The 27,816-nt window shown below is 44.8% G+C and overlaps 1 protein-coding gene across 7 annotated transcripts in view; it reads right to left on the bottom strand.

Moving 5' to 3' along the window:
- Positions 1–27,253, bottom strand: part of WNK2 (WNK lysine deficient protein kinase 2) — a 148,167-nt gene extending 120,914 nt beyond the window's left edge. For all 7 annotated transcript variants that reach the window (XM_038772055.1, XM_038772047.1, XM_038772050.1 and 4 more), the window contains exons 1-2: positions 26,965–27,253; positions 25,372–26,225 (exon numbers count right to left, since the gene is read on the bottom strand). In XM_038772055.1, coding sequence (XP_038627983.1) covers positions 25,372–26,181 — 810 coding nt within the window. In that variant the 5' untranslated portion in view covers positions 26,182–26,225; positions 26,965–27,253. The remainder of the gene's footprint in view (positions 1–25,371; positions 26,226–26,964) is intronic.
- Positions 27,254–27,816: the final 563 nt, after the last annotated feature.

Here is a 27,816-nt window from a genome sequence, read left to right as displayed (position 1 = left end):
TAAATCAATTAGTGATATTTATTGAGCTCTTACTGTGTGCAGAGCACTGTATTAAGCACTTGGGAGAGTAATAATGATAGTATTTGTTAAGCGCTTACTATGTGCCAAGCACTGTTCTAAATGCTGGGGTAGATAAAAGGTAATCAGGTTGTCCCACGTGGGGCTCACAGTCTTAATCCCCATTTTACAGATGAGGTAACAGGCACAGAGAAGTCAAGTGACTTGCCCAAAGTCACACAGCTGACAAGTGACAGAGCCGGGATTAGAACCCATGACCTCTGACTCCCAAGCAAGCCACGATGCTTCTCACACAATAATACACTTCTCACATAGAGCACAATATAGCAGAGTTGGTAGACACGTTCCCTGCCTACAAGGTGGATACAAACAAATCAGGTTGGACACAGTCCATGTCCCACAGGGGGCTCACAGTCTTAACCCCCATTTTACAGATGAGGTAACTGAGGCACAGGAAAATTCAGTCATTCATTCATTCAATCAATCAATTGTATTTATTGGGTGCTTACTGTGTGCACAGCACAGTATAAGCGCTTGGAAAGTACAATTCAGCAATAAAGTGAGACAATTCCTGCCCACACTGGGCTTACAGTCTAGAAGGAGCATGACAGACATCGAAACAAGTAAACTGGCATCAATATAAATAAAATTAAAGATATACATATATACGTAAGTGCTGTGGGGTGGGGGGAGAGCAAAAGGGAGTGAGTTGAGATGATGTGGAAGGGAGGGAGAGCTGAGGAAAAGGGGGGGCTTAGTCTGGGAAGGCCTCTTGAAGGAGGTGAGCCTTCAGTAGGGCTTTGAAGGGGGGAAGAATGATTGGCAGATTTGAGGAGGGAGGGCATTCCAGGCCAGAGGTAGGACATGTGCCAGGGGTCGACGGTGGGACAGGCGAGACTGAGGCACTATGAGAAGGTTAGCACCAGAGGAGCAGAGTTTGCAGGTTGGAATGTAGAAGGAGAAAAGGGAGGTGAGGTAAGAAGGGGCAAGGTGATGGAGAGCTTTGAAGCCAATAGTGAGGAAGTTAAGTGACGTGCCCAAGGCCACACAGCAGACAAGTGGTGGAGCCGGGATTAGAACCCATGACCTTTTAACTTCCAGGTCCAGGCTCTATCCACTACACCATGCTGCTTCCCATGCTGGTGAGCTGTGTTCAAGGATCTTATTATTAGTAATCTTTTCCCGTCATGTGAACAGGTGAAGCTAGGCTGTAGAAGTAGGTCCAGCCCTATTCAGTCTGATCTTTGCAACATGCTTAAGGATGTATCAAGGGATCTGGAACCTGGAGACAGAATACATTTCTGATCCGCTGGGAAACCACTCTGACTCAAACTATGAGCATCAGTCATGCAGAAACGGTGCTCTTGGGGGGACGTGCAAATGATTAATAACTGCTTTGTAGATTCAGCACAGTGCTATGTAGGGACAATAAATCTGAAGAAAACTGAAATTAGGTACCAGCCCACTCCCTAGGGAAGTCTACACCCAATCAAAGATTTCACTTGACAATGCAACAATGTTGCTACAATTAGGTAGTGTTGTTTTTCTAAGTAGTACGCTACTCAACAACATACAGATAGTCAAAAACGATCAAAAAGGCCAGCATGGCTTTCAGTAGACTGCAAGACTGTTGCAATGGAACATCAAGTTTTATACTAATCCATAGGCCTAAAGTGCTGTTTGTTACCTATTAGAGTGCTTACAATTTGATGCTCTCTAGTGTTGTTGGCTGCCTTTCCAAGCTGAGGGACCTAAGCCTACTAAAAGAGATTGGAAGCTTGCTGTGTGCAGGGAACATGTCTACCGACTTTTTTTAAAATGTTATTTGTTAAGCTCTACGTGCCAGGCACTGTTGTAAGCGTTGGGGTAGATACAAGCTAATCAGGTTGGACACAGTCCATGTCCCACATGAGGCTTACAGTCTTAATACCCATTTTACAGATGAGATAACTGAGGCATAGAGAAGTGACCCCAAGGTCACACAGCAGACAAGTGGTGGAGCCAGGATTAGAAGTCAGGTCCTTCTGACTCTCAGGCCTGTGCTTGATCCACTAGGCCACACTGCTTCTGTAAAATACAACTCTGTTGTATTACAGTCTCCCGAGTGCTTAGTATAATGCTCTTCTTACAGTAAGTACTCAATAAATACCACTGACTGATTGATTGGTAAGACACATCTGAAAAATCCATCAATATCACCAGTGAACCATATTCAACGCACATACAGGTACTATGTGACCAGGCTCTGGACCCATTGCTTTCTCCCAGCCTCGGCCTCAGTGGAGAACTGCTCTTGTTCTGCCTAGTGAATGGGCTCTCTGCCAAGCCTCTTTCTGCTTTCCCCATCTGTTTTACGAGTCCTATGTATGTATGTTTGTCCACATCACTGGCCCTTTGTGTGGATCTGTCATGTTCCGCTTCGTGTGTGTGTGTGTGTGTGTGTGTGTGTGTGTGTGTGTGTGTGTGTGTGTGTGTCTTGATGCACACCTCATGTCCAGCTGTCGACTCAGTGGAAGGAGCCCAGCTGTGGGAATCTTGAAACCTCTGTTCTAGTACCAGCTGGAGACAGTGGCTGGTGCTGCAGAACCACTATCACTACAACCAATCGCTCTGCACAGGTTCTCAGTCTTGAAGTCTTAGGCCTGCAGCCCATCTGCTGTTTGATGGGCAACGCCTTCATCATTGAGTTACTATGATGTTTCTATAGTACCTCCCACCCCTAAATCTAAACCGGAGGCTAAACTAATGGCTTTGGTCACCAGAATCTTTACAGCTGGGCAGGTCGCTGCAGCTTGCCTATTCCCACCCCTTGGGAAGTAGCCAAGATGAGAGCTCCAGTTGTTCAGATGTCTCCCTGCCAGTATGCCACTGCTTTCCTGACAGGCCTTGAAACCTACCTAGCAGGGGCTCCAAGACTAGCGACTCCTCCTGCACTTTGCCAAGCCCTGGCTCAACTTGGGCCTTTGTGCCTGTGCCCTATCCCCCAGCTTTTCCCTCCCCTGCCACACTCCAGGAACAGAACACAACCTTTCATGCTCCCTCTAGGTGCAGGAGTCAAGTTGGCAGTTTGTTTTTTTTTGCACCCCGCACTGTGAATCAGGAGAAACATCTATGTCTGTGCTCACTGAGCAGGAAATTTGGAGTCCTACTTGGTCGCTGTCCAGGCCTGGCCTAGTCCTGGCCACAGGGCCAAGGTGGATATATTTGTACAGATTTATTACTCTAACTTGTACACATTTACTATATTTATTTTGTTAATGATGTGCATATAGCTATAATTCTATTTATTCTGACGATTTTGACACCTGTCTACATGTTTTGTTGTTTGTCTCCCCCTTCTAGACTGTGAGCCCCTTGCTGGGTAGGGACCATCTCTATAATGTTGCTGACTTATACTTCCCAAGTGCTTAGTACAGTGCTCTGCACACAGTAATCGCTCAATAAATACAATTGAATGAATGAATGAAAGTGAGATGGCAGAGAGAGAGAGAGAGAGAGAGAGAGAGAGAGAGAGAGAGAGAGTGTGTTTTGATAGTGAGGGAGATTTTACTTCTGGGAATTTCTGCAGCACATGCAAAAATGCTCCAGGGATAAAGGAAACTTGGTCATGGGATGCTTTGCACACGCTGCAGCCCACCTCCAACCAAATTTCTAGCAAGTTCCTGCTTGGGAGCTTCAGGACCCCCTCCTGAAATAAGGCAGTGAGCAGTCTGATCATGGAGAAGCAGTGGTTCCTAGTGGAAACAGCACAGGCCTGGGAATCTAATCCCTGGGTTCTAATCCTGGATCTTCCACTTACCTGCTGGGTTACCTTGGTCAAGTCACTTCACTGTGCCGCAGCTTCCTCATCTGCAAAATGGAAATTCAATACCTGTTCTCCCTCCTACTAAGACTGTGAGCCCCATGTGAGACCTGATTCTCTTGTATCTACCCCAGAGCTTGGTACAGCACTTGGCACACAGTAAGCACTTAACAAATACCACAATTAGTATTATTACTATTATAATGGATGGGTTCAACTTTGGGCCATAATGGCATGGCCCTAGAAACTCTGATCCCATGAGCTTTCCTGAGCTTGCTCAGGGTTCTAATCAATATGCTCACTCTGCTAACAGTCAAAAGCATTACAAAAAATACTTACTGCACACCTGTGTGCACAGCACTGCTCTAGGCACTAAGTTAAGTTGGTTATTTTCAGACCTGTTTAGAGCAATGCCATTTTAATTTTAAAAAGGAGGGATGACCATGGGGTTTAATTTCCTCAAGTGCATCTTCAGCTTCTGTTCAATAAATGTCTTTGGGGCTCGCACCAGCCTCCTCTTACATTAAGAGTAAGACAAAATTATTAATTATGTATGATGTACAACTACTAAAACTGTGTTTGTACATTTCATTGGGTTCTTTATTTTCTTTTCTTGTTCCTAAAAGGGAAAAGTAGAAGGTATTTAGGGAGTACTGAAGCGAGAAAGGGAGGAGAAATAGTCCTATGCCTGCAATTTAACTGGAGTCCTCATGCCACTGACTCTACCACCCCTAATTCAAAGTAACTTGTCCTCAGCCATTAAGAAACAGATTCCTGACAGGCCTCCAAGCACTAAACCAGGCCTTTTCAACTAGCCATTTTTAAAGATTATCAAACCCCTTCATACTAGAAGGCTTGAAAAATTGCTACTTACCCACTCATTCCGGGAGAGGAACCATTTTTCCCCAGATGAATAGTAAAGCATTCTGACTTAATTCACTTTGCTTTCCTAGTAAAACATACGTGGGAATACTTATTTGCCAGACTAATTTGGAAAGGACATTTAGGAATATATACATTTCATAAATAATATCTTCTTTCAGACATTCAAGTGAAAGGTTTGTTAAACCAAAACAGCTCAGTTTTCATCATCTACTTTCACCTTAAATCCACTCAAACAACCCACAATTGCTTATTTGTAAATCCATGTTAATACCACTTTACCTGAGAGATCATGCATCCATCTCATTTCTAGGAAACAAATTAGGTTCTCGGCTTAAGTCCCTGAATTTCCATTATTAATATCAAGAATTGATGCCATGGTGAAAGCACACCTGTCAACCTCTATTTAGAAATTAATATGAGTTTGATAATGGGTAGTATCAACAGTAACAAAAAAATTAAAGATTTGCTAGAATGTAGTTTAACGTGGTGAAATTTGTTTTTTATGCTCAACCTATGAAAGGTCATTTCTAATGTGGCTTTTTGTCTTTTAAAGTTTCTCAGATATTTTAACAACTAAAATGTCTCTGTACATGAAAAAAAACAAACTTCCAAATATATATTCTCCAGTGATTAAGCCAATAGAGCATCCCTGCTTTCCTGTGATAGCAACTGTTGCTATGAACATACCAGCTCACAGACAACAAAAGAGGCCAGTTAGAGGAGGAAGGGAAGGAGGGAGGGAGAGAGGGAAGGAGGAAGAATGAGTGAAAGAGGGGAAAGGGAGGAGGAAAGGATGGAATAAAGAAAGAGGGAGAGAGCTGTGGGGAGGAGAACAAGAGACAGTGAGAGGTGGGGGGGAGAAAGCAAGACAGAAAGCAAGAGAGAGAGAGGAAGGAATGCTTAGGGCACAGCAATTGGCTTATGTGCTCATTTCTCTTTTGGTCCTGGTGCATAGCCTTAGTAATGTTTTTACCTTTCTATAAGCAATTTCAAAACACTTCTGTACTTTTTCCCCCACCCCACCCAAGGAGAACAGTCTGCAGCTAGAAAAGGCACTGTACAAATCCTGACAACACTAATTCAATTTTGCCATGCCCATTTCAACAGTTGAATACTTCCCTCAGCTTATTTATGAATCAGAAAAAAAGCATAAGCATGGTGAATCTGATTATTTGCATCCGAGACTAACAATGGAAATAAGGCTTTTCCCCATAGATCTTGGTTGTGTGTTCAAGTAAACTGTTACTGTTCAGTTTATTCCTCTGAAGGGCCTCCAGTCATACACAATGATTTTTTCCCCTTTTTAAAAATTACAAATTACTGGAGATAGAGTGTATATCAGTCTCTTATTTTACAACATAGGCAACATCTAAGCCATTATCCAAAGCACAGTGGATCATTTTCTTTAGTTTTTGCTCAAATACCACTACCTAAAATCCCAGTCACCCAATTTATAACTAATAGAACTATCCTACTCCCTGACCAAAATGAAATTATCACCTGGGGAAATCATCTGAACTATCAACTCACTTTATGTCCCCAGCAGTGTTTAATATCATGAACATTACACTTATTTTCTATGTTAAATGGGTAGAATTTTGCTGTTGTTTTTGTTTAGTGAGGAGTTGAGGGGTGGTGGGCAAAAGATATCACTCCTTTTCAACCCACAGAAGATCTCTAGTGTGTCATGGAAGTTGTCACATATAAGCTAAGCAAGCTTATTAGGTCTGGGTCAATCATCTCAAGATTCTTGGAAGGGTTACAGTACATAAATGCTGCCCACAGCTTAAGGAGGAAAGGGAGGGAAAAGAGGAGGAAAAAATAATGGGATCCTTCTACAAAACAGTATTAGAAGGGCAGAGCTTAGAAACTCATGTTTTCTGATGAGACTACCACTATCATATCAATTTCCACAAGGTTAAAAAGGCTTTCCCAATTAGGTGTTTTTTTCCCCCTTTGTCATTGTTCTAATTTAGTAAGCACAGGCATACCCCAGGCTACAACCACCCCATAATATACAAAAACTAAGGATATATCCTGAACTATTTATTGAATCATCTCAGCAATGTTATGTCCAAGCACTGCACGTAAGTCAATAACCTTCCCACTCCACACCTATTTTCCCAGCAGCTTTCCTGCCCCTGCCTCCCCTTTACTTCATTCATTCATTCAATCGTATTTATTGAGCGCTTACTGTGTGCAGAGCACTGTACTAAGCACTTGGGAAGTACAACTTGGCAACATATAGAGACGGTCCCTACCCAACAGTGGGCTCACAGTGTAGAAGCGGGAGACAGAGAACAAAACATATTAACAAAATAAAATAAATAGAATATGTACAAGTAAAATAAATAGAGTAATAAATACATACAAACATATATACATATATACAGGTGCTGTGGGGAAGGGAAGGAGGTAAGCCGGGGGGGGATGGAGAGGGGGAGGAGGGGGAGAGAAAGGAGGGGGCTCAGTCTGGGAAGGCCTCCTGGAGGAGGTGAGCTCTCAGTAGGGCCTTGAAGGGCCCCTCAACCCAAACCTCCCTACACCCAAAACTCTGCCTCTTCTCCTCTGTCTTCCCATACCAATCACTAGATGGTATTTATTGATGACTATCTGTGTAGAAAGCACTATAGTAAGCACGCTAAAGACTACAATAGAAGTGGCAGACACAATCCCTGTCCATGAGTTTACAATCTACTGGAACCCCCTCACACTCCAATATTATTTTTCTCTTCATTTGAACTAAAATCACAGGAACAGCTTCTGCTGAAGACATGGCCACTGCTACCACCCCATCCTTTCCCTATCTTTGTATCTATCGCCCAACATCTATTTCTGCATTATGTAAAATGAAGGCCCCCCTCTAGACCATAAACCCACCTTGGGCTGGGAATGTATCTACCAACTGTTACAATGTATAACTCCAATCACTTAGTACAGTGCTCTGCAGACAAATGCTTAATAAATACCATTGATTGACTGAAGATTCAACAAATTCTTTTGATAATGCTGTTATGTGTTATGCTAACACAGCCTCCTTCTCAAAAGATCAATATATAACAACTGCCCTCTGCTGTTATTCCATATTATTGGAAATTTTGCTTCACTGTGTCTTTTAATCACTTCTTCCGTACATCATGTTTATGATTACCCAGTTCAACTCACTGTAGAGTGGGTGTTTGGTTCTCCTGTTTTCATTCCTTCTTCTCACTTGTACTTCCCAACAATGGGGTGATGCAGTGACTAGTGCTTCAATGCCAGCATACTGACTGTAGGTTCCACAACTGACTGGAAAATTTCTCCTGAGCAGTGAGTTTTGCACGACATTAGGACAAGCCAGGGAAAGGGGTAGTAGTGGTGGTGGTTGCCAAGCTAAGCTAAAAAAGAAAAATGTATATAGTAAAAAATGCTGCAGTAATGGGCTGAAGGGAAAATCTGCAGAGATCAGGAACGTGGCGAGGCTATATCCTGCCAGCAAAATGCAAGGAGTGGAGGGACTATCTTGTCTCTACCTCCTGGCCCTTTTTAGCTCAAAGGGACAGGGCGAGTTAGCTACAGCCACCCTTCCTGCTCCAAAAGCTGTGGGGGTGGAGTTAATCAATCAATCATATTTATTGAGCGCTTACTGTGTGCAGAGCACCGTACTGCTTGGGAAGCACAAGTTGGCAACACATAGAGACGGTCCCTACCCAACAGTGGGCTCACAAGGCTAAGTCCAAGAGGCCAATGCCCCCAATGGGTCCACTGGAAAAAACACTGCTCTGAGAATCGGAAGACCTGGGCTCTAGTCTTGGTTCTGCCTGTCGTGGCTATACCATCGGTGGTAAAGATTGCTGACCAAACAACTATCTAGAAAGTTGCAAGAAGTGGACAGACCCTTCTGAGATCCTGAGAGTTACCTGGCTAACATGGATGGTGAAGACCACAGTGACTACCAAGGCAATTGCCTTCAGGATCACGGTACCATGGCACAGCATTAGCACTAGGTTGTGATCACTGTGGCTGCAAATGGGTCCTGCAAATAAACCTATGCACTAGAAGCAGTAGCAGCATTGTTTAGTGGAAGGAGCAGGCTTGGGAGGCAGAGGGAGTGGGTTCTAATCCTAGCTCTGCCACTTGTCTGCTGTGTGACCTTGGGCAAGCCACTTAACTTATCCGCGCCTCAGTTCCGCGCATCTGCAAAATGAGGATTAAAGTTGTGGGCCCCATGTGGGACAACTTGATTAATTTGTATCTACCCCACGGTTTAGAACAGTGCTTGGCACATAGTACCACTTAATACCATCATCATATCATCATCATCATCATCCTGTACTGAGCCCTCACTCGGTGCAGTACCCTGTATTAGGTGCTTGGGAAGTATGGTGAAATGACCCACTCCCTTCCAACAAGGAGCTTTCACTCTTACTGGGGGACACCTTCATAAAAATATTTACAATAGTGTCCAAATACATTGAGAATGCACTGTGCACTTCTCCGTGTGCTACACCCCTGCCTGCCAAATCACTCGTTGCATGCCCCAGTGGGAAAAATCATTCAATCGTATTTATTGAGCACTTACTGTGTGCAGAGCACTGTACTAAGCGCTTGGGAAGTACAAGTCGGCAACATATAGAGATGGTCCCTACCCTGGCAAGGACCAGAGAGTGTGACTAGAGCTGTATACATCATTAGCACAAGTTTCAGGAGGCAGTTCTCCTTCTTTCCTTCTTGGAAATGGTGATTATGGGACTACCTCTGCAACCCTGAGGCATTTCTTCAATGCCCCACAGCTCGAGGAAGAGCCAATGCTTCCTAATTATGGGCTGACTCCTGAAAATCTGGTGGCTTCTCACTATTTTCTATTGCTGGTAAAAAAAAGTCTAGCCAGAGTCCTCCTCCACTAACTACAAAAGGACACCCCTAACCATGTGTTCAGAGAATCACAGCGCAGCTGCAAACTACAGACGACATGATATTTTGTAGGTTGTCAGATGCAAGAGAAATGCTTATAGATCTCAATCGGTATGCCAGATCTGAGGGCTTACTCCTGTTCCAAGTCAAGATTGTTGCAAGGGAAAGGTGACAATTACCTTTCTCTCTATAGTGGAAGTTAAATAGAAGTGTTTATTTCTTATCTGGGTAAAATTCATTGCTATACCAGCTTTAAGAAAATAAAAATTTGTGAAAATACAGCAAACTGAAACTTGTTTAAAAACCTGCAGTGTTTTTAGTCGGTTCTCCTAAATCATTTAGAGCAACTACAAAGGACTTCTCAGTAGAGAAGCCTAAATATAGCAGTCAAGCAGATAAAACACATGAATAACACTAAAGTAGAATATTACTTTGTTTCTATGCAAGTCAGTAGCCCCAATTAAGGACTGATTACCTCTCATTATTGTTAGATGAGCTTTGTTTCTGCCCACCACTCGAAGTTCGAGTTACTTGTCCTTATTTCAAGTCTCAGAGACCCTCAACTGAACCACCTGCAAAGTCTCCTTCCCAAATGATTCTACCTACGAGTTTAGACAAGCTCATTTCGTTTTTGGACTGACTGCTGTTCTTTTCAAGAACACTTTTTTTTCCAATGCAAGGGAAAAGATTCTCAAGGACCAGGAGTGCTTTGGTGTTACCATCCTGTCACACAAATGTCAAGCTCCTTTCCCGGGTACTTAAGAAAAGCCCCTACAAAAAGGCAGGTCATGGTTAAGAATTGATAAAGCTTCTGCCCTCAAGGACTTACAATATAATAGAGGGGGAGAAAAGAACATACATAAAACATTAATATGTTCAAATAAAGTATCAATCACTTTTTTGAGCACTTACTGTGTGCAGGGCACTGTACTAAGTGCTTGGGAGAGTACGACACAAAAATATAACAGGCATATTCCCTAATTGTTGGAACTAACTTAAGAGGAAGGAATGGATCATAGATTGCACTACTAAATTGGAGAATAGATAGGATTGAATGGGGAAATGGGCCTGATAAAAGGGGTTTTGAGCTATGAAAATAAGAGAAGAGGATATGGCAGACAGGAGTAGTGAAGCTGCTCTATGCACAAAAGACATCTGGAACACTGGAACCTAGGCAGGAGAATGGAGTACAAATGAATACAAAGAAGTATTAAAGCTTAGCTGGAATGAAGATTGGGGTATTAGAAAATATGAATTTATATTCAGGGTAAGGTGAATTGCTATTTCAACTTTTCTATTTCTATCCAAGAGGTAGTTCTGCTTTTGTGCCATTTTTTTGAAGACATGGCTAACCAACATTGATCCTAGATACAGACTCCTAGCAGGGAACTCAAGAGGAAGCAGAGGCAGCAGGCATATGCAACCCATTTGAGAAGATTGGACAGGAATGAGAGGAGGGATACAGGGCAATAGCTGGATGATGTAGGGTTTGTTTTGTTTTCTTTTTTTTTTTTGAATAGTGGAGAGGTGGGTGAGTTTGAAGGAAGATGGGTAGGAGCCATAAGAGAGTGAGTGGTTGAAAATGGCGGTCAGGAAGAACGAAGACTAGGCACAGGTATTTTTGGAAGGTGAGAAGGGATAATAATAATAATGGCATTTGTTAAGCGCTTACCATATGCCAAGCACTGTTCTTGGCGCTGGGGTATATGCAAGGTAATCAGATCATCCCACGTGGGGCTCACAGATATCTCCATTATAAAGAAGGAGTAACTGAGGCACAGATAAGTGAAGTGACTTGCCCAAGGTCACACAGCAGACAAGTGGTGGAGTCAGGATTAGAACCCATGTCCTCTGACTCCCAAGCCCATGCTCTTTCCACTAAGCCATGCTGGACAGCAGTGAGCAGCAGAACTGGAGACATTTCAGAAGGAAGTTAAAAGTGTTAAAGGTCTGGAACAGTTGGTGAAGGCAATCCGCCTCTAGACTGTATGCTCATTGTGGGCAGGGAATGTGCCTGTTATATTGTACTACCCCAAGTGCTTAGTACAGTGCTCTGCACAGAGTAAGCGCTCAATAAATATGACCGAGTGACTGAGTCTGAGGGAACAAAAGTAGTGTTGTGAGAGGAAGAGAGAGCAGAATTATAGCAGGTAAAGATGAATTTAAAGCAAGGAAATCTATTGAGCACTTATTGTATGCAGAGAACTGTACTAAGCGCTTGGGAGATTACAATACAGAGTTGGCAAAGTTGGCCTGGCAACCGAAATTCCACCAGCAGCACTCTACAGCGCAAGCCCAGGAACTACACCATAGATCCAGGTCTGGGGAAGGAAGGAGTTAAATAGACCGAGGGACAGGAATACGAATTATTGAGAAAACAAACATAATGTTACCTTGTAAGTACATGGACCTGGATGCCATGATACTGGGCACTAAAGAGATTAATGACAATTGACTAAATGGTTGCACTGTTCTCCCTAAAGATGCGCAATCATTTTGAGACTATCAGGACTGATTTCAGGATTTATCATCCTAAACTCATTCTCTCAGGGAACTCAATTTTTCAGCCACCACCTCTATGTAGATGACTCCCAAACCTACATCTCCAACCCTGACCGCTCACCTACTTTACAATCTTGTCTTTCCTCTGGCATCTTGGACATCTTCACCTAGAGGGCCTGCTGTTACTTTAAGCTCAATGTGACCAAAACCGAACTCATCTTTATTCTAAATCTTCTCAACCTAACTTTCTCATCACTGTCGACAATACAGCCTTTCTTATCCCAGGAGCCTGCAACCTCGGTGCCAGCTTTGGAGCTCTTGAGTTTGTCATTGTCCTTGTTTTCCGTGTTGCTTTGTCTTTATGAATTTGATCTTTCCTTGTGTGCCGACTGCCATCCTCCCAGTCCTATGCTTGTAACTGACTTACTGTATATTTGCCGATGTGTCAGTTTGTCTCCCTCATTTGATCGAAAGTGTCTTGAAGGCCGGGAACTTCTCTCTTTTACGGTTATATGTTGCCAAGTGCCTATTACAAATCCTCTGGACACAGTTGATGCTCAATAAATACTTTTGCTAATCAATCAATGGCATTGATTGAGCTCTTACTTTGTGCTGAACACTACCTTAGGAGGCATGCTAACATTTGGGTGAGGTACGCAGAACGCTTGGGAGAGAATAACATAACAGAATTGGCAGACATGTTCCCTGTCCACAACAAGCTTACAGTCTAGAGGTAGAGACAGGCATTTAATAATTCATGATATGTAATTTATAAGCATGTACATAAGTGCTGTGGGGGTGAGGGTGGGGCAAATACCAAATGCTCAAAGGTCACAGATCAAAGTGCATAGACAACACAGAATGGAGAGGGAGCCGGGGAAAAGAGGGCTTAATCTGAGCAGGTCTCTTGAAAGAGATGTGACCTTAATACAGCTTTAAAAGTGGGTAAATTAAAATTGGTTTGTTCCAATGAGTTTGTTGTTAATTAATTTCAACTATTATTGTTCCACACCCTTTTCATGTTTCTGATGCAGCAGAAAATGCTGGCAAAGTTAAACAAAAAAAAAATCAAGGTTCTTTTCATCCATCACACAGTGTTACCTAATTGCAATGAAGTGATTTGGGGGATTATGTAATGTTGCCCTGGCTCAACGTTCTGACACTACTTTTCACTTCTTTATTCTGTACTTCACAAACACCTGGTACAGTGCCCTGCACCATATGGGCACTCAACTAATCAATCGATGGTAATCATTGAGCACTTGCTGTGTGCAGAGCACTGTATTAAGCACTTGGGAGAATGCATTATAACAGAGTTGGTGCACGCATTCCCTGCCCACAACAAGCTCACAGTCTACAGGGGGATACAAATATCACTACTAACTAGAATGCCTTCAATCCCCAAAGAATTTGGGGAAACTTCACCTTCTGATGCCTTGATTGTGAGTTACAATTTGTTCTTCTGTAACTAGGGGGTTGTGTTCCTGAAGAACCTCACATTTCAGAAAACTCCAGCCTTGACTGACATTGCGCATTTGCAAAACCGTTCCTTCTGACAGATGTGCGTCATCATGGGATGAATGGTCCCTAATTCATCCACAGCATTTTGTACAAGATGTGTAATGAAAACATGCATTATAAGAAGAACTGGGTACATTTGGTTAGTGTGGTAGTCAGTTTTAAGTATATAGCCCCAAGCGTACAAAAAAGCCAAAGAAAGGTGCCTAAGTTAGATCCATGTTTTGATAGTGTTCTCAACCCAGGAGACATCTCCTCTCCTTCACTCCCATTCTCAACTCCCCACAGACACACTGGGAAATATGAATTATTGACACACAGCTCTGACAATTAATTTCAATCCTTCAAAATCTAAATGTAATTGTTATCCACAGCATACTGGAAAAACACAGGGACCTATAAACTGTTAACTAATTTGTAATTTCTTTGGGCAAGGAACACACTAAAGTAAAAGCTGAAAGCAGACATTAAGTTTATTAAATTTAAAAACAAAGTGAGATCATATTTTTTGTTTTTCAAATGGACTGTAAAGAGTGGAACCTTTCAATGTTTTAACTGGGATTAACAACCTAAGTAGTAAAGTCAACATTCATTACTTGCCCTGGTTATATTTGTAAACCAAATCAAATATAATCTGAAAGTACTTTGGAAAATAAAAATGCTATATAAATAAACTCAAGGTATAAAAATGTAAAGACATTGAAGAGGCATCAGTTCCATGTACATAAAAAGGTTTTTAACGCAAATTATGGGAAACATTTGACTCAGCAAACTTCGTATAACTACAGTACAAGTCAAAAGCACTTCCAGGTCAACTGTGTAAGAGAAAACAATATTACTGGTAGACCACGTCTACCAACTCTTCCAAGCACTTAGTACAGTGCTCTGTACAAGGTAAGCACTAAATAAATACCATTGATTGATTGGCTTATTATGTGCTACACACGGTGCTAAACACCATGTGGTTACAAGTTAATCAGATGTAGCCTCTGTTCAACAAAGGGTTTTGAGACATATACCCAAGATAGCTGGCAGATGACTGTGAAATGCTTCAACGAGTTAGCTAGCACAGCTGACTAGGGACTGGCAGTATGTATTTTAAAGACATTATGATAGTGCAAACAGTGTGATAGAGCAGAGAGACAACAGCAGCATAAAGATCAGTCTGGCATGTGGCAGTTGGGAAATGGGTTGCTGAGGCAAATGGAAAACAGTGACAAGGGACAATCCACCCTGTCTATCGGATTGTCAGTCAAACAAGGGTCTTCTCAGTAATGCCCACAGACATCAATAGGCAGTTATCAATAACTTCTAATCCGAAGTATAGCTCTTTGCTCTCTCCAAATATTAAAAGAGAGCAGAGCTGTACTTTGTAGAAGACTATATGTACTGATTGTTCCAAATTTAAAAGGAAAAAAAAAAAAACACAATCAAGAGGGGACACTGCCAAGGTGACCCAAGGACACAACTCCTGTTTTCAAGTGCACATATTCCTGTACTTGGAAAAAACCCAGAACACAGCTTTTACCAATAAGCAGGTCAAAGTTTCTTGCCAAGAAAGCTAAAATTGCTTTATCTTTCATGACGACTGTAATGTACTTTAGAATTAAAATACTGAGCACAAATTTCCAACTGCCAAAATTACTCCCTGGGAGAAGCACCGACTCTGAAAGAGTGCATTGTTGCCTGCCGCAAGCGTACACTGAAGTAATGTCCTAATGCCTTAAAAGAGTTCATACCCCTCCAGAAGTGCCTTACTACCAGGCAGTGACTGTAAGAACTAAATAAAATAAAGATGAAGTTTATAATATGGAGATCGCGCCAGCTACAGTTGAGCTTCCCCAGATTAACATCATCCCAAATTAAGTTTGCCCATGAGCCCATTTTAAATGACCATTGATGGTAATACATTGAATTCCCACAAAAAAGATTTTACAAAATGGATTTCTTACAAATTTGTTTTGCAACTTACAGGGCTATTTTGGCAGCACCGTTTTCTAGCTACACATTCTGTGACTTTCAGTTCATTTCTCAGCTCTAAACGTGCCCTTCCTTTTGGTAATTTTTTTTTAAATCACCCACTGTGCAGATAAGCAGTGCTCAAGAAAAACCAAAATATGCACACATAAACAACCATGTTAGGGAGAATGGATGAAATAAGGCAAGGGGGTTCACAACACTATTTACATCAGCAACTTCTCCCACTTCCTCCCCTAAAAAACAAAATAAGCACACATAAACAACCATGTTAGGGAGAATGGATGAAATAAGGGAAGAGGGTTCACAACAGTATTTACATCAGCAACTTCTCCCACTTCCTCCCCTTCAAAACCCTGCCTGGGGACAAGGCTTAGGTATCCAGTTTTCTTGTCCAAAAATTCAAAACAAATAATCGCACCATCAAGAACGTTAACGGGGCCTATATAATGTCACTGAAGGGGAAGCACTTAAAAGGAGTGGCAGAATGAGATTTCACAAATAACTATCCTACTTATTGTACTGATTTCTCTCACTGTACCCTTTCGCACTATGTAATATTCTCCCCTTATCCCTCCCTGGAAAAGGGTAGAGAGAGATTTTATTATATTTCCCTAATAATCAAACTCATTCCTGGAATTGGGGTGGCTTAAGGAGACTAGTGGGAATGTGAGGAGAATGCAGGATTAAAGAGTACTGGATTCTCTCAGTTAATAAGAATACGACAAGCACACAATTGCTTTGCAAGTTTAGTCACTATATAGGGTCACAGTATAAATAGGAAAAAAATAAATTAATTAGCACATGCAGAATTTTAAATTTTTTCCATCTGAGAATATCTTTCTCTGAATTTTTTTTTCATTTCCACATTAAGCATACCACCCAAGACAGGGAGAAAATGCATTCATTCCGAATCCCCTCCCCATGAGTAACTGCCTTGGGATTCCAGGGAAGAAAGTAGCAAGTGGGCTTCATTCATTCATGCATTCAATCATATTTATTGAGCACTTACTGTGTGCAGAGCACTGTACTAAGCGCTTGGGAAGTACAAGTTGGCAACATTTAGAGATGGTCCCTACCCAACAACGGGCTCACAGTCTAGAAAGAATGGGCTTCTCACATATATGATGATAACCATGCAACCTGTCCCTTCAAAAACCCAGCACCTTCATTAATCAAGCAATGTTTCCATTGAGTTCCTACTTTGTGCAGAGCACTGAACTAGGCACTTAGAGGAGCACAATAAAGGTAGAAGACATGATCCTTGCTCACAAGGGGCTAAAAGGGGGAAACAGTCACAAAATATTTTACTGATAGGAGGAAGTGTCAAAATGGTAGAGGGTATAAATTCATTCCTACAAAAGTGCAATGAGAAGTTGTGGATGCAAGTGTTGAGATAGCAGTTGAGAGGATGTTATCTGGGGAAAAGAAAAAGCAAACCAATCAAGGAAGGTTTTCTGGTGGAGGTAGAGAGTGCAGTGATCTGTCAGATTAGAAGGGGGAGGTAGTCGTCAGGCAGGAGGAAGTCATGAGCCAGCGGTGAGAAGTGGGAGAGTTGAGAAGGAGGCACAGCGAGATGGGCTGGGTTGCAGTAGAAGAGAGTGGATAGGTAACGTAGAGTGAATTGAGTGTGTGCCTTAAAGTCAATGGTCAGGAGTTTGATGTGGAGAGGAACAGGTAACCATTGGAGACTTTTGAGGAATGTAAAGATTTGTGTAGAATGTTTTGGAAAGATAATTCAAATAGTGGAGTGAAGTATAGACTGGAGAGGGTGAAGGCACGGTGATCAGTGGGGAGGCTGGTAACAGTAGTCAAGCCGGGATAGTGGGGTGGTGACTGGTCGAAGAGAGAGGAAGGGGCAGATCTGATAAATGATATGGAGGAAAAAGCAACAGGATTTAGCAACAGACTGGACATGAAAGAGCAAGATTATGGCTTTGGAAACAGAGAAGATGGTGGTGGCATCACCTGTGATAGGAGAGGATTTGGAAGGGAAGATGAGGAGTTCCTTCATACAGAGATCCGCTGCTTTATCACTCTTCATTTAGCACTCTTTGGTGAAACCCCTCTAGAATTTTAATGCTGGTATTTCGTACAAAGTTACCTTTGAGCATGCAAACTTTATCTTGCCTTACGCATCTCCTTCTTTTCCCTATTTCTTTTCCCACCCCTTCTACCTTTAAACTAGTTTGACTTGAATTCAAGAATTTAAAAGTCAATTTTCTTAGATTGTAAAGTCCTTGAGAAGCAGAGATCGTGTGCTTAGTCTCAGCTGTGCTCTCCTAAGATCTTAATATTGTTCTCTGCACACAGTAGGTGTTGAATAAATATTATTTTCAACAGCTATTTGTTATTTATTTACAAGATAAAATGGTTGCTCTTTATTGTGCTCACCAAATGTCTGATGAAAGGATGTGGAAGATAATATTTGGAAAATTAAATATTTACTAAGACAAAAAATTTCTCATTCACCACCTTTTATTCCTGGCACATACGCTAATTGACCATGTCAATTAAACAAAATATTTTGTTTTTAATCACTTAACATTTATAGGGTTTGGGTCATTTTCTGGATTTTCTGGATTTTCATAATGCATTTTAAATTCATTTGTCAAAATTTCCTATGGAAAATTTTATTCTGTAGCACTCTTTTCATGAAACCCATTAAGAGCACTATATAGGGACTCTCTCTACCCTGAATGCAAGCTTAACAGTGTTACATATAGTTGCTACAAATTTTACCAAGTAATCTGTTCAGGAGTACATTGTCTTCTTCATTCGATCTTCATGTTTGCTTGACCTTCAATTATTTGTTTCACAGAGACTTAGTTCAGCCATGGAAAGTGTAGAAAATAGAGTTTTCACTGGTAGGGAGGTAGTCACGGTACCCCCATCCTCTTTGCAAGTGAGGAGTTGGTAGAGGGGGAAATTTCAGGCAGGATGGGGAGCAGCAGAAAGGAGGAGTCAAGGGACGTTGGGTTCTAATCCCAGCTCCACCACTTGCTTGCTGTGGGATCTTGGGCACGACGCTTAACTTCTCTGGGCCTCAGTGTCCTCATCTCTAAAAATGGGTATGAAATTTCTGTTCTCCTTTCCACTTAGACTGTGAGCCCTATGTGGGACAGGAACTGTGTCTAACTCGATTAATTTGTATGTATTCCACACTTAGAAAAGTGCTTAACAAATACCCCGATTGCTATAAATATGAGCAATGAAGAGAAGGCACTGTATATGCTCAAACAAAGCCCAATGATGACAGGTGTTTCTTCCACTGAGGTTCATCAATTCAGTTGCCCCAGAAATTGCCATATCGCTCAAGACTGTGAGACCTACTGCAGCTAAATAATTCCAACCCTATGAGGGGCACTCCTGTCCTCAGATGATACCAATTCACTTATGGAAGCCTTAATCATTGTGGACCAAAGGGAGTGAGGCACAGGTATGAAGGAGCAGGAATACAATTTGCGGTTCCTGTGAACACTCCCTTGGCATGGTGACCATTTTCATCCAGCTACAAAGTGGAAGATTGGCCGTTTTTAAAAAAATAAAAATCAATCAATGGCATTTGAGCACTTACTGTGCAGAACACTTCACTAAGCGCTTGGGAGAGTACAATACAATGGAGTTGGTAGACATGTTTCCTGCCTACAAAGAAAACCCCAAGATAACATGAGGGAGCACAGAAACCACGTTACAGCTTCCAAAATGGCCCATTTGAAGAAGACAGAAGGGATCACTGAAATCCAAAAACGTTGTTTTACCAGTCATTTTCATCTGACCTAGTGAATCTACAGACATGTAGATTGTAATCTGTAGTCTGTAAATCTACAGACTCAGAGGTGTCTGAGTTTCACTCTTCTCCCTACTGTCTACTCATTTACATGGCTGTCTGTGTCTTTGAAGATGATGCTTCCGACTGTAAGATCCTATCCCTGAAGCAAGACAAATGTTCACCAGGAGAGCCTTCTGGTGAGCTAGGCAATGTTTAGGGCATCTTTTCTAACCCTGCCTCATTTGGGGACTGAAATGCATCCTTAAATAGGTCTGCTCAAATAAATACTCAGGGTATTACTAAGCAATATTGCTGCCACATCAGTTATCAAATGACCAAGAAACTGAGCCACCTTCTTGCATAGGACTTTTATGTAGAAGGGGACAGGGTAACCCACCACCAATAGGGCATGAGTGGAGTTGTTTTTTCACTAGAGGTGAGCCATCCACAATCTCTCACCCATTACTCGTGATCAGCAGCAGTCACTGCGAAACGGCTGATCAGGATTAGGGGTGCAGTCTGTGACCAGAGGATAGAATGTCTCTTTGTACCCTATGCAATAGCAGGCACTGTTATGACCGTGTCTGCTTTTTAAAGCAGTTGAGTGTGGAACTCACATCTGCTGGGTGAAACCTTGGAACCTTTACGTATTGATTCTACCATTTAGCAACTTACCTGAAAGCCACGGCAGTACGGAAAGGTGAAGGGCCTGTTAAAATCACAGGCAGATACGGATGGTGGATGAGTTGTAGGCATAAAGGGAAAGGAGAAAGGGGCTACAATGGGACATTTGAAGACATGGGAATTTAGAGATCTTTGACAACATTTTTTGAAGATTCTCACATGAAATCTCACATGGAAATACACAGGTAATAGGAATGAAAAGAAGGCCTGGATGATCAGAGATTAGTTACACATTTTTAAAATTATTTAGCCAGCGCTTAGAACAGTGCTTTGCACATAATAAGCGCTTAATAAATGCCACTATTATTATTATTATTATTATTATTATGTAACAGGGACTGCCTTGCCTGATACAAGGAAAGCTCAACAAAGAAGCCCCTTCTCACATGAGGACAGTGCATTGGCTCCTTTCTATCCTCAGGAAAATGGTAGCCGGTCCCATCAAACAGACTTTATTCATTCATTCATTCAATCGTATTTATTGAGCGCTTACTGTGTGCAGAGCACTGTACTAAGCGCTTGGGAAGTACAAATTGGCAACATATAGAGACGGTCCCCACCTACCAATGGGATCACAGTCTAGAAGAGGGAGACAGACAACAAAACAAGTAGACAGGTGTCAATACCATCAGAATAAATTGAATTATAGCTATAGACACATCATTAATAAAAAAGTAATAAATATGTACAAATATACACAAGTGCTGTGGGGAGGGGAAAGGGATAGGGAAGAGGGAGGGAGGGGGGCGATGGGGAGGGGAGGAGGAAGAGGAGAGGGAAGAGGAGAGGAAAATGGGGGGGCTCAGTCTGGGAAGGCCTCTTGGAGGAGGTGAGCTCTCAATAGGGCTTTGAAGGGAGGAAGAATGCTAGTTTGGCAGATGTGTGGAGGGAGGGCATTCCTGGCCAGAGACAGGATGTGGGCCAGGGGTCGACGACAGGACAGGCGAGAACGAGGCATAGGGAGGAGGCTAGCGGCAGAGGATCGCAGTGCGTTGGCTGGGCTGTAGAAGGAGAGAAGGGAGGTGAGGTAAGAAGGGATAAGGTGATGGAGAGCTCTGAAGCCAATGGTGAGGAGTTTTTGCTTCATGCGAAGGTTGATAGGCAACCACTGGAGATTTTTGAGGAGGGGAGTGACATGCCCAGAGCATTTCTGCACAAAGATAATCTGGGCAGCAGAGTGAAGTATAGACTGAAGCGGGGAGAGACAGTGATGGGAGATCAGAAAGGAGGCTGATGTAGTAATCCAGTTGGGATAGGATTAGAGATTGAACCAGCAAGGTACCTGTTTGGATGGAGAGGAAAGGGCGGATCTTGGCGATGTTGTGGAGGTGAGACCGGCAGGTTTTGGTGATGGATTGGATGTGTGGGGTAAATGAGAGAGTGGAGTCAAAGGTGACACCCAGGTTGTGGGCTTGTGAGATGGGAAGGATGGTAGTGCCATCTACAGTGACAGGAAAGTCAGGGAGAGGGCAGGGTTTGGGAGGGAAGATAAGGAGTTCAGTCTTGGCATATTGAGTTTTAGATGGTGGGCAGACATCCAGATGGAGATGTCCTGAAGGCAGGAGGAGACCCGAACCTGAAGGGAGGGAGAGAGAGCAGGGGCAGAGATGTAGATTTGGGGGTCATCAGCGTAGAGATGATAGTTGAAGCCGTGGGAGTGAATGACTTCACCAAGGGAGTGAGTGTAGATGGAGAACAGAAGGGGGCCAAGAACTGACCCTTGAGGAACCCCTACAGTAAGGGGATGGGAGGGGGAGGAGGAGCCCACGGAGACTGACACTGACTTTAATACATGGGTTAATACAGCCTGTGATTCTCAACGCTACTTCACACAACAGGCCCCAGAATAGAGGAAGACATTAAAGGTGGCAGGAGGATGGAGGGGGTCCAGGTTTGGAAAGTGTAAGTGAGAAACCTGAGAGTATGTAGACTCAATTCTGCCATAACACGTTTTCCCAATGGGAGAGTTCATCCTACCACACAAGCCCGTTTGCCTACAGTACTTGTGTGATGTAAGAAATGGTTTGTGTGCTTGTCCATGACACTGGGGCAAGTTTTCCTCACCATGGGGTTTTGCAAGAATGCAACCGCCATGTCATAGAAAAACTGGGACTAAAACAGATTGAGTGAGTGGAAGAGCTGGTAATAGGGGTACCAGAAGGAAATAAGGAGGGTGTGGGACACACAGGTGTATGTGTAGAAGCTGCTACCAGTCCTATTCCAACACTAGCTTCCTTCTTGGTAATCTGCAAATTTATTGGGGGAAGTTAGGAGCTGAAATCACTGACATCATTATCAGGAAGAAGCATCATTTAGAGAAACAGCATGGAGTAGTAGATACAGCACAGGGGATAGAGCACGGGGCTGGGAGCCAGAAGGTGATGGGCTCTAATCCCAGCTCTGCCTCTTGTCTGCTGTTTGACCTTGGGCAAGTCAGTTAACTTCTCTGTGCCTCGGTTACCTCATCTGTAAAATGGGGATTGAGACTGTGAGCCTCATGTGGGACAGGGACCCTGTCCAACCTGATTTATTGTATCCAGCCCAGCACTTAGTATAGAGCCTGGCACATAGTAAGTGCTTAACAAAATACCATAATTATTATTATCCTACACATATCCAGTCGAGAAGTCGGAGGAGAGGAAAAAGCAACATTTCAAGTGGATAGTGAAACTCCACTGAATCTTCGGAAAAGCTATACTAGAAGAAAACTGAATAAAATACATCCATTGAAAAATGCATTATAAAGATCTGACAATTGAAAGGTTAAGAAAATCTGATTCACTAATATGTGGAAAAGGCTGTATTTACAGCACAGAAACATAAAAGGTTTACATTTATGAAGCTAATCAGACTTCATTGACTAAAACATCTAATAATTAACTTTCAAATGAAAAAAATTTCTCCTTTAAGATTCAAGTACGGTCTTCCAAGAACATCTGCGCAACAAGCCTAAATTACATCCAATCCATTTAGAGAAGGAAAAAAAAAGTATTTGATCTACTTTGGTTTTTCTCACCTATCTTACCTTCATTTGCAAAAGACTGAAAATCAGGTAGGTAATTTTGGATAGTAGATGAGACTTGATACCTGCAGAACTGCCTTCTCATCAAGCAGCTGGAAGGCACTTTGAGAGATCATCTAGTCCATCTCTCTGTCTATATCCAAAACTGTTTGGATGTAGGCCTACTCAAAGTGTTATCTGCCCTATTCTTCAACATCTCTAAAGTTTCACAAGCCTGACAGTATGGAAGTTCTCCCTGATAGCTAGCCTAAATGCCATCGCTGCAATAAAAGCCACATGCGCTTGTCTCTGTTCTATAAATTCATTCATCCACTTGGGTTGAATGGTGGACTATTGGGTAAAAAGGCATACAATTACCAACTTATCAGAAATTACTGCAAGTAAACAGGTCCAAACTTCTAGAAAGCCTCTCTTATTTCTGCCTGAATTCTCCCAAACCTGACCTCTCACTAATTTTCCTGCCCAAACACTGCCAATACTCACTGAGCTGCTTGTCGCTTGTGCCTCTCCTCCACACTGCTGCAGCCTTCCTGACTCACTTTTTTGAAATCTTGCCCACCCTCCCAGGCTGCTGACTCTGCAGCATACCTAAACTCAATGCTAGACAGCAGCTAAGTGGTATGGACGATGCTGTTGTTTCTCCCCATGAAATATATGTGTAATTTCAATAAGCCATGCTTATAAAGCCAAAAATTCAGTCAGAAAGAAGGAGGGATCATTGGGAATACTTTTTATTCCCAGAGAGAGGGAAAGGGGGGGTGGGGGTGAGAGAGAGAGAGAGAATAACCACAAAGTCAACATCCACCAAAAGGTAGAACATCCCTAACACCCAGGTCCATTTCAGGAATGTACCTAGATAAAATGGTGATTGGGGCAGTACATATGAATCAGATTTTTAATGCCAAAAGCATAGTCTGCAGTGTTCTTAAAGGCTAAGGAGTCACTCAGTCTAGGGCTCCACTGACTATGCCTTTCCCGAGGATTGCATCAGAACCAGCATGCAACTTTTCATCGTGCCGATGTCTCTTTGGGGTCCACGGTCTGATTAAACAGTGGCTTACAGAAATCCTAAATGTAATCAGACCCTATAAAAGTCCAGATTGACAGACTGCAGCAGCTCCCTCCTATCAGGGACCCATAAAACGTGGATTAAGACAATAGACCCTATCTTAAAAGCAGCCACTGAAGTATATCATGTTGCAGTTCGTATAATCCTGTAGCATACTGAACAGGCTCAGCCGATGTGTGGCAAACTGATGAAAAATTCATGGCTAGGACAAGCACTGCTAAAAAATTCACATCTTGCATGCTTTTGTTTCAAGACTCCCAACCCCCCACCCCATTCCAAATTTATAAACCAGTGACCTCTCAAGAGCCAAGTATTTCAGAGTCTGAGTTTTGAATATTTCAAAAGTGGGGTTGGGTAGGGGGAAGGAAAGGAAAAGGGGAAAAAAAAGATCAAGCTCATTCGGACTCCAGTTTCTATTTCCTGTCACACCAAGAAGCAGCAGGGATCAGAATCTACATTTGGTGCCTGGATTCCAAATTCCAACCTTGAGTTTTTAAATCTGAGTCCTGGCATTCATTATGGTATCAACTAAACCTTTCAAAGCAGTCTCAAATCCCCAATTATAGGAAGTAGTTACTTAGGCCAAAGAGCACCTGCATCCTCTAGACTGTAAACTCTCTGTGGGCAGGGAATGTGTCTGTTACATTGGCATATTGTACTCTTCCAAGTGCTTGGTACAGTGCTCTGCACACAGTAAGCACTCAATAAATACAATTGATTAATTGATCTCTACCTCTAAAATGTTCGGGCGGCTAATTTACTACGGCACAGAAATTTCTAATCGCCTCTGGGGTGGTACCCTACTTCAAGTATGAGAGATCAGTCACATTTACTGTCCCCACATCTCTTCCTACACAACCACTCAAACCCAATTTCTAACGGAGAAGTATCCTGCCGCTGGCTACTACCTTGGAGCTATGGAGCTGAAATCCACTCCCTTTTGGTGCCCAAACCTACAAAATGAGAGATTTGGGAGGAGACCCATAACAGAGCTATAAGATCGATCGTCTCCCCCCAATCTGGGGGCCACCGACAGGAGGCAAGTTTTGGAACAAAAGCAAGGTAAAAGGGGAGGGAGAGGAGGGAGACTGAGAGAGCACCTTAGACATACCTGGCCTGGTCCTAAACTAGGAAGAACCTAGGGTGAAGGGTGAGAGGGGCATGGGGATTGGCGGGAGACGGGATGGGCGGCAAAATCTTGCCAGCCAGACTCCTTTTGTCCTTCTTACCTGAAGTTCACACCACGCCACTTCCACCCAAGTTTCAGTGTCGAGTCCCTTGTAGACGGTTTTGAACGAGCCCCTGCCCAGTTCTATATCAAACTTGAGAAACCTGCCGTCGAGCGAAGTGGCCACCGCCTTCAAGTCGTCTTCTTCTTCCTCCTCTTCTGGCGCCTCTTTCTTGGTCCGGCCGGGCTCCACTTTGGCTTCGGTGGTGGCCGCCCCCCTCCTCTCCGCATCGCGACCGCTCTCCTTGGCGGCCGCCGCCGCCGCCGCCGCTTCTCCGCTCTCCTGGCCGCCCGGGCCGGGGGCGCTCTCGGCGGCGGCCCCGGGAGGCTGGGCCACGGCGGCAGGGCCCTCCGCAGTCTCGTCCGGCTTGGGCGCTCCACCCTTGGCCCGCTCGGCGATGAGGCGGCGCGTCTTGGACAGCAGCAAGACCTTGCGCTGCGGTTGCTGAGGCGGCGGCGGCGGCGGCGTAGGGCGCGGAGACGACGAGGTCTCGGACCCGACCGGCTCCAAGCCCGGTGGCTCTTCTTGGTCTGAATCGACCACGCTGCGCCGTAGGAAGCGTTGGTGCACCAGCTTGGGGTCCCTGGCGGGCGGCGCTGGCCTCCGACCACCCTTCGACACTGCACAAGCCGCGGCCGGGTCTGCCGCCCTCTGGCCCCGGCCCGGCCCGTCTAGCTCGGCTATTCCGGCTCGCCCACGGGCAGCAGGCCCCGCCGCACCTGAGGGCTCGCCACCGCAACCTGCTCCCCTTCCTTCCTTTTCTTCTTCGCCCCGCCGCCCCGCACCGTTGACATCGCTTCTGGTCTCCATCAACGAAGGAGCTCCGGTTCCCCGGGGGGGCTCACGGTCCGTCTCTGGTCGGAGAAAGGAAGAGAACGAAGGAGAGGGAAAAAACTTATTAGTGAGGCGATTACCTGTGTGGGGGGGGGGGGGGGGGCGGCGCGCGCCTTGACGCAGCCCGTTGAGAAACTGCCGCCCCCCGCCCGCATCAACCCCCCCCCCGCCCCAGCCCGGGGTCAAAGGTCAGTAGAACACCGAGATCGACAACATTCTATCCCTCCGTCCCCCGGGTCGGGATTTTCCGCCGTCAGGTGGCCGCTGCTGCTGGGAGCGCCCCCGATGAGGCGCAAGCCGGCGGGTGCCGAACGAGACTCTAGAACACTGCGGGGAGCAGCCAGGATCGGAGGATGGAGGCCGAAACGGTGCTCCAGCTCCGAGCCGGAGGCAGGAAAGTCAAAGGAGCGGGGAAGTTAAGGGCGCCCCCCCCGCCCCCCAGTCATTCGGGCGCGCCCCATCGCCCAGCTGAGAGCGATGCCTCTGCTGCAGCCCAGGCCTAATAGGGGAGCCCCCTGGCCAGCTGGTTCGGGGGTAGGGTCACCCTGCCGGACCCACTGATGCCATAAGAAGGAAGAGGGAGGGGGCAACGATCGGACTCAGGTGCCGCCGCAAGACGCTGCGTTGCCATACAGAGCCCGTTGGTGGGGAGGGGGCTGCAGCAGAAGCCACACAAAGGCCGGGGGGGGGGGGGGGAAGAGGGGGAAGTAAGACCGAGAAAGGGAGATGGGCGAAGGTCGAGCGAGCGCGCGTACTTACACGGCGAGAGGACGCCTTCCATCTCCGCGCCCCCGAGGTCAGGCGGGGGAGGAGATACCCGACTGCCGCTCGACTGGGTGGGCCCTGCGCGATCCTCTCCGAAATTTCCCCTCTGCAGGGGCCGGTCCGTCCGCTCCTCTAGCCGCGGGCCCGCTAGTCCTTGGCCTCCCCCTTGGAACTGCAGTGGCCCTCTACTCTCTTCTGTCCTCCCCGCCCCTGACCTTCTCCTTATTCTGAAGCCGCAGAGGCGCCCGGCAGCGCTCAGCTAATGAGCGGTCCGCTCAACACCCGGCTCCGCTGCACTGCCGGGCGGGGAGGGCGGGGCCGCCGCTGGCCCCGCCTCGAGTCGTGGGGATGGCAGCCCGGCTAGCTTCGCTTACCTTGGAGGAGGACCGGCGACCTGGTCCGCCACCCTTCGCTCATCCGCTTCCACCCATCTCCACCGACCTCACCCGCCCTGCTCCTCTCCTCGGCTTCCCTTCCCAATCTTTTGTCCGCAGATTCTCCTCCCCTTGGGTTACCGCGGCGGCCTCTCCCCTGCTCCTGCACAGGGTTGGGGGCAGGGGAAGCTGGGCGGCGGAGAAGGCGCACCGCAAAGGAGCTGTCCGCGCCCTGAGCCCAAGGGGGAGGGACGGGATGGGGGGAGGGCGGAAGAGAGCTTCCTTGGGAGGCTGTGGAAGCCACGTTTCCATCCCCTCAGCTTGGATGTCTCTCACACGCCTCAGAGTTTTAGTCTCAACGGGATGGGGAAGGAGATCATCCAGGCCAGTTTGGGCCAAATAAAAGAATAAACTCCGAATCGTACAGGAGAAGGGATGTCACGTTTTGAATTTCTTTCCAATCGTCTGTTCC

The sequence above is a fragment of the Tachyglossus aculeatus genome, chromosome X1 (genome assembly GCF_015852505.1).
Source record: "Tachyglossus aculeatus isolate mTacAcu1 chromosome X1, mTacAcu1.pri, whole genome shotgun sequence".
NCBI lineage: Eukaryota > Metazoa > Chordata > Mammalia > Monotremata > Tachyglossidae > Tachyglossus > Tachyglossus aculeatus.
Note: the sequence above shows the minus strand (reverse complement) of the source record. Positions and strands in the feature narration are given on the sequence as shown.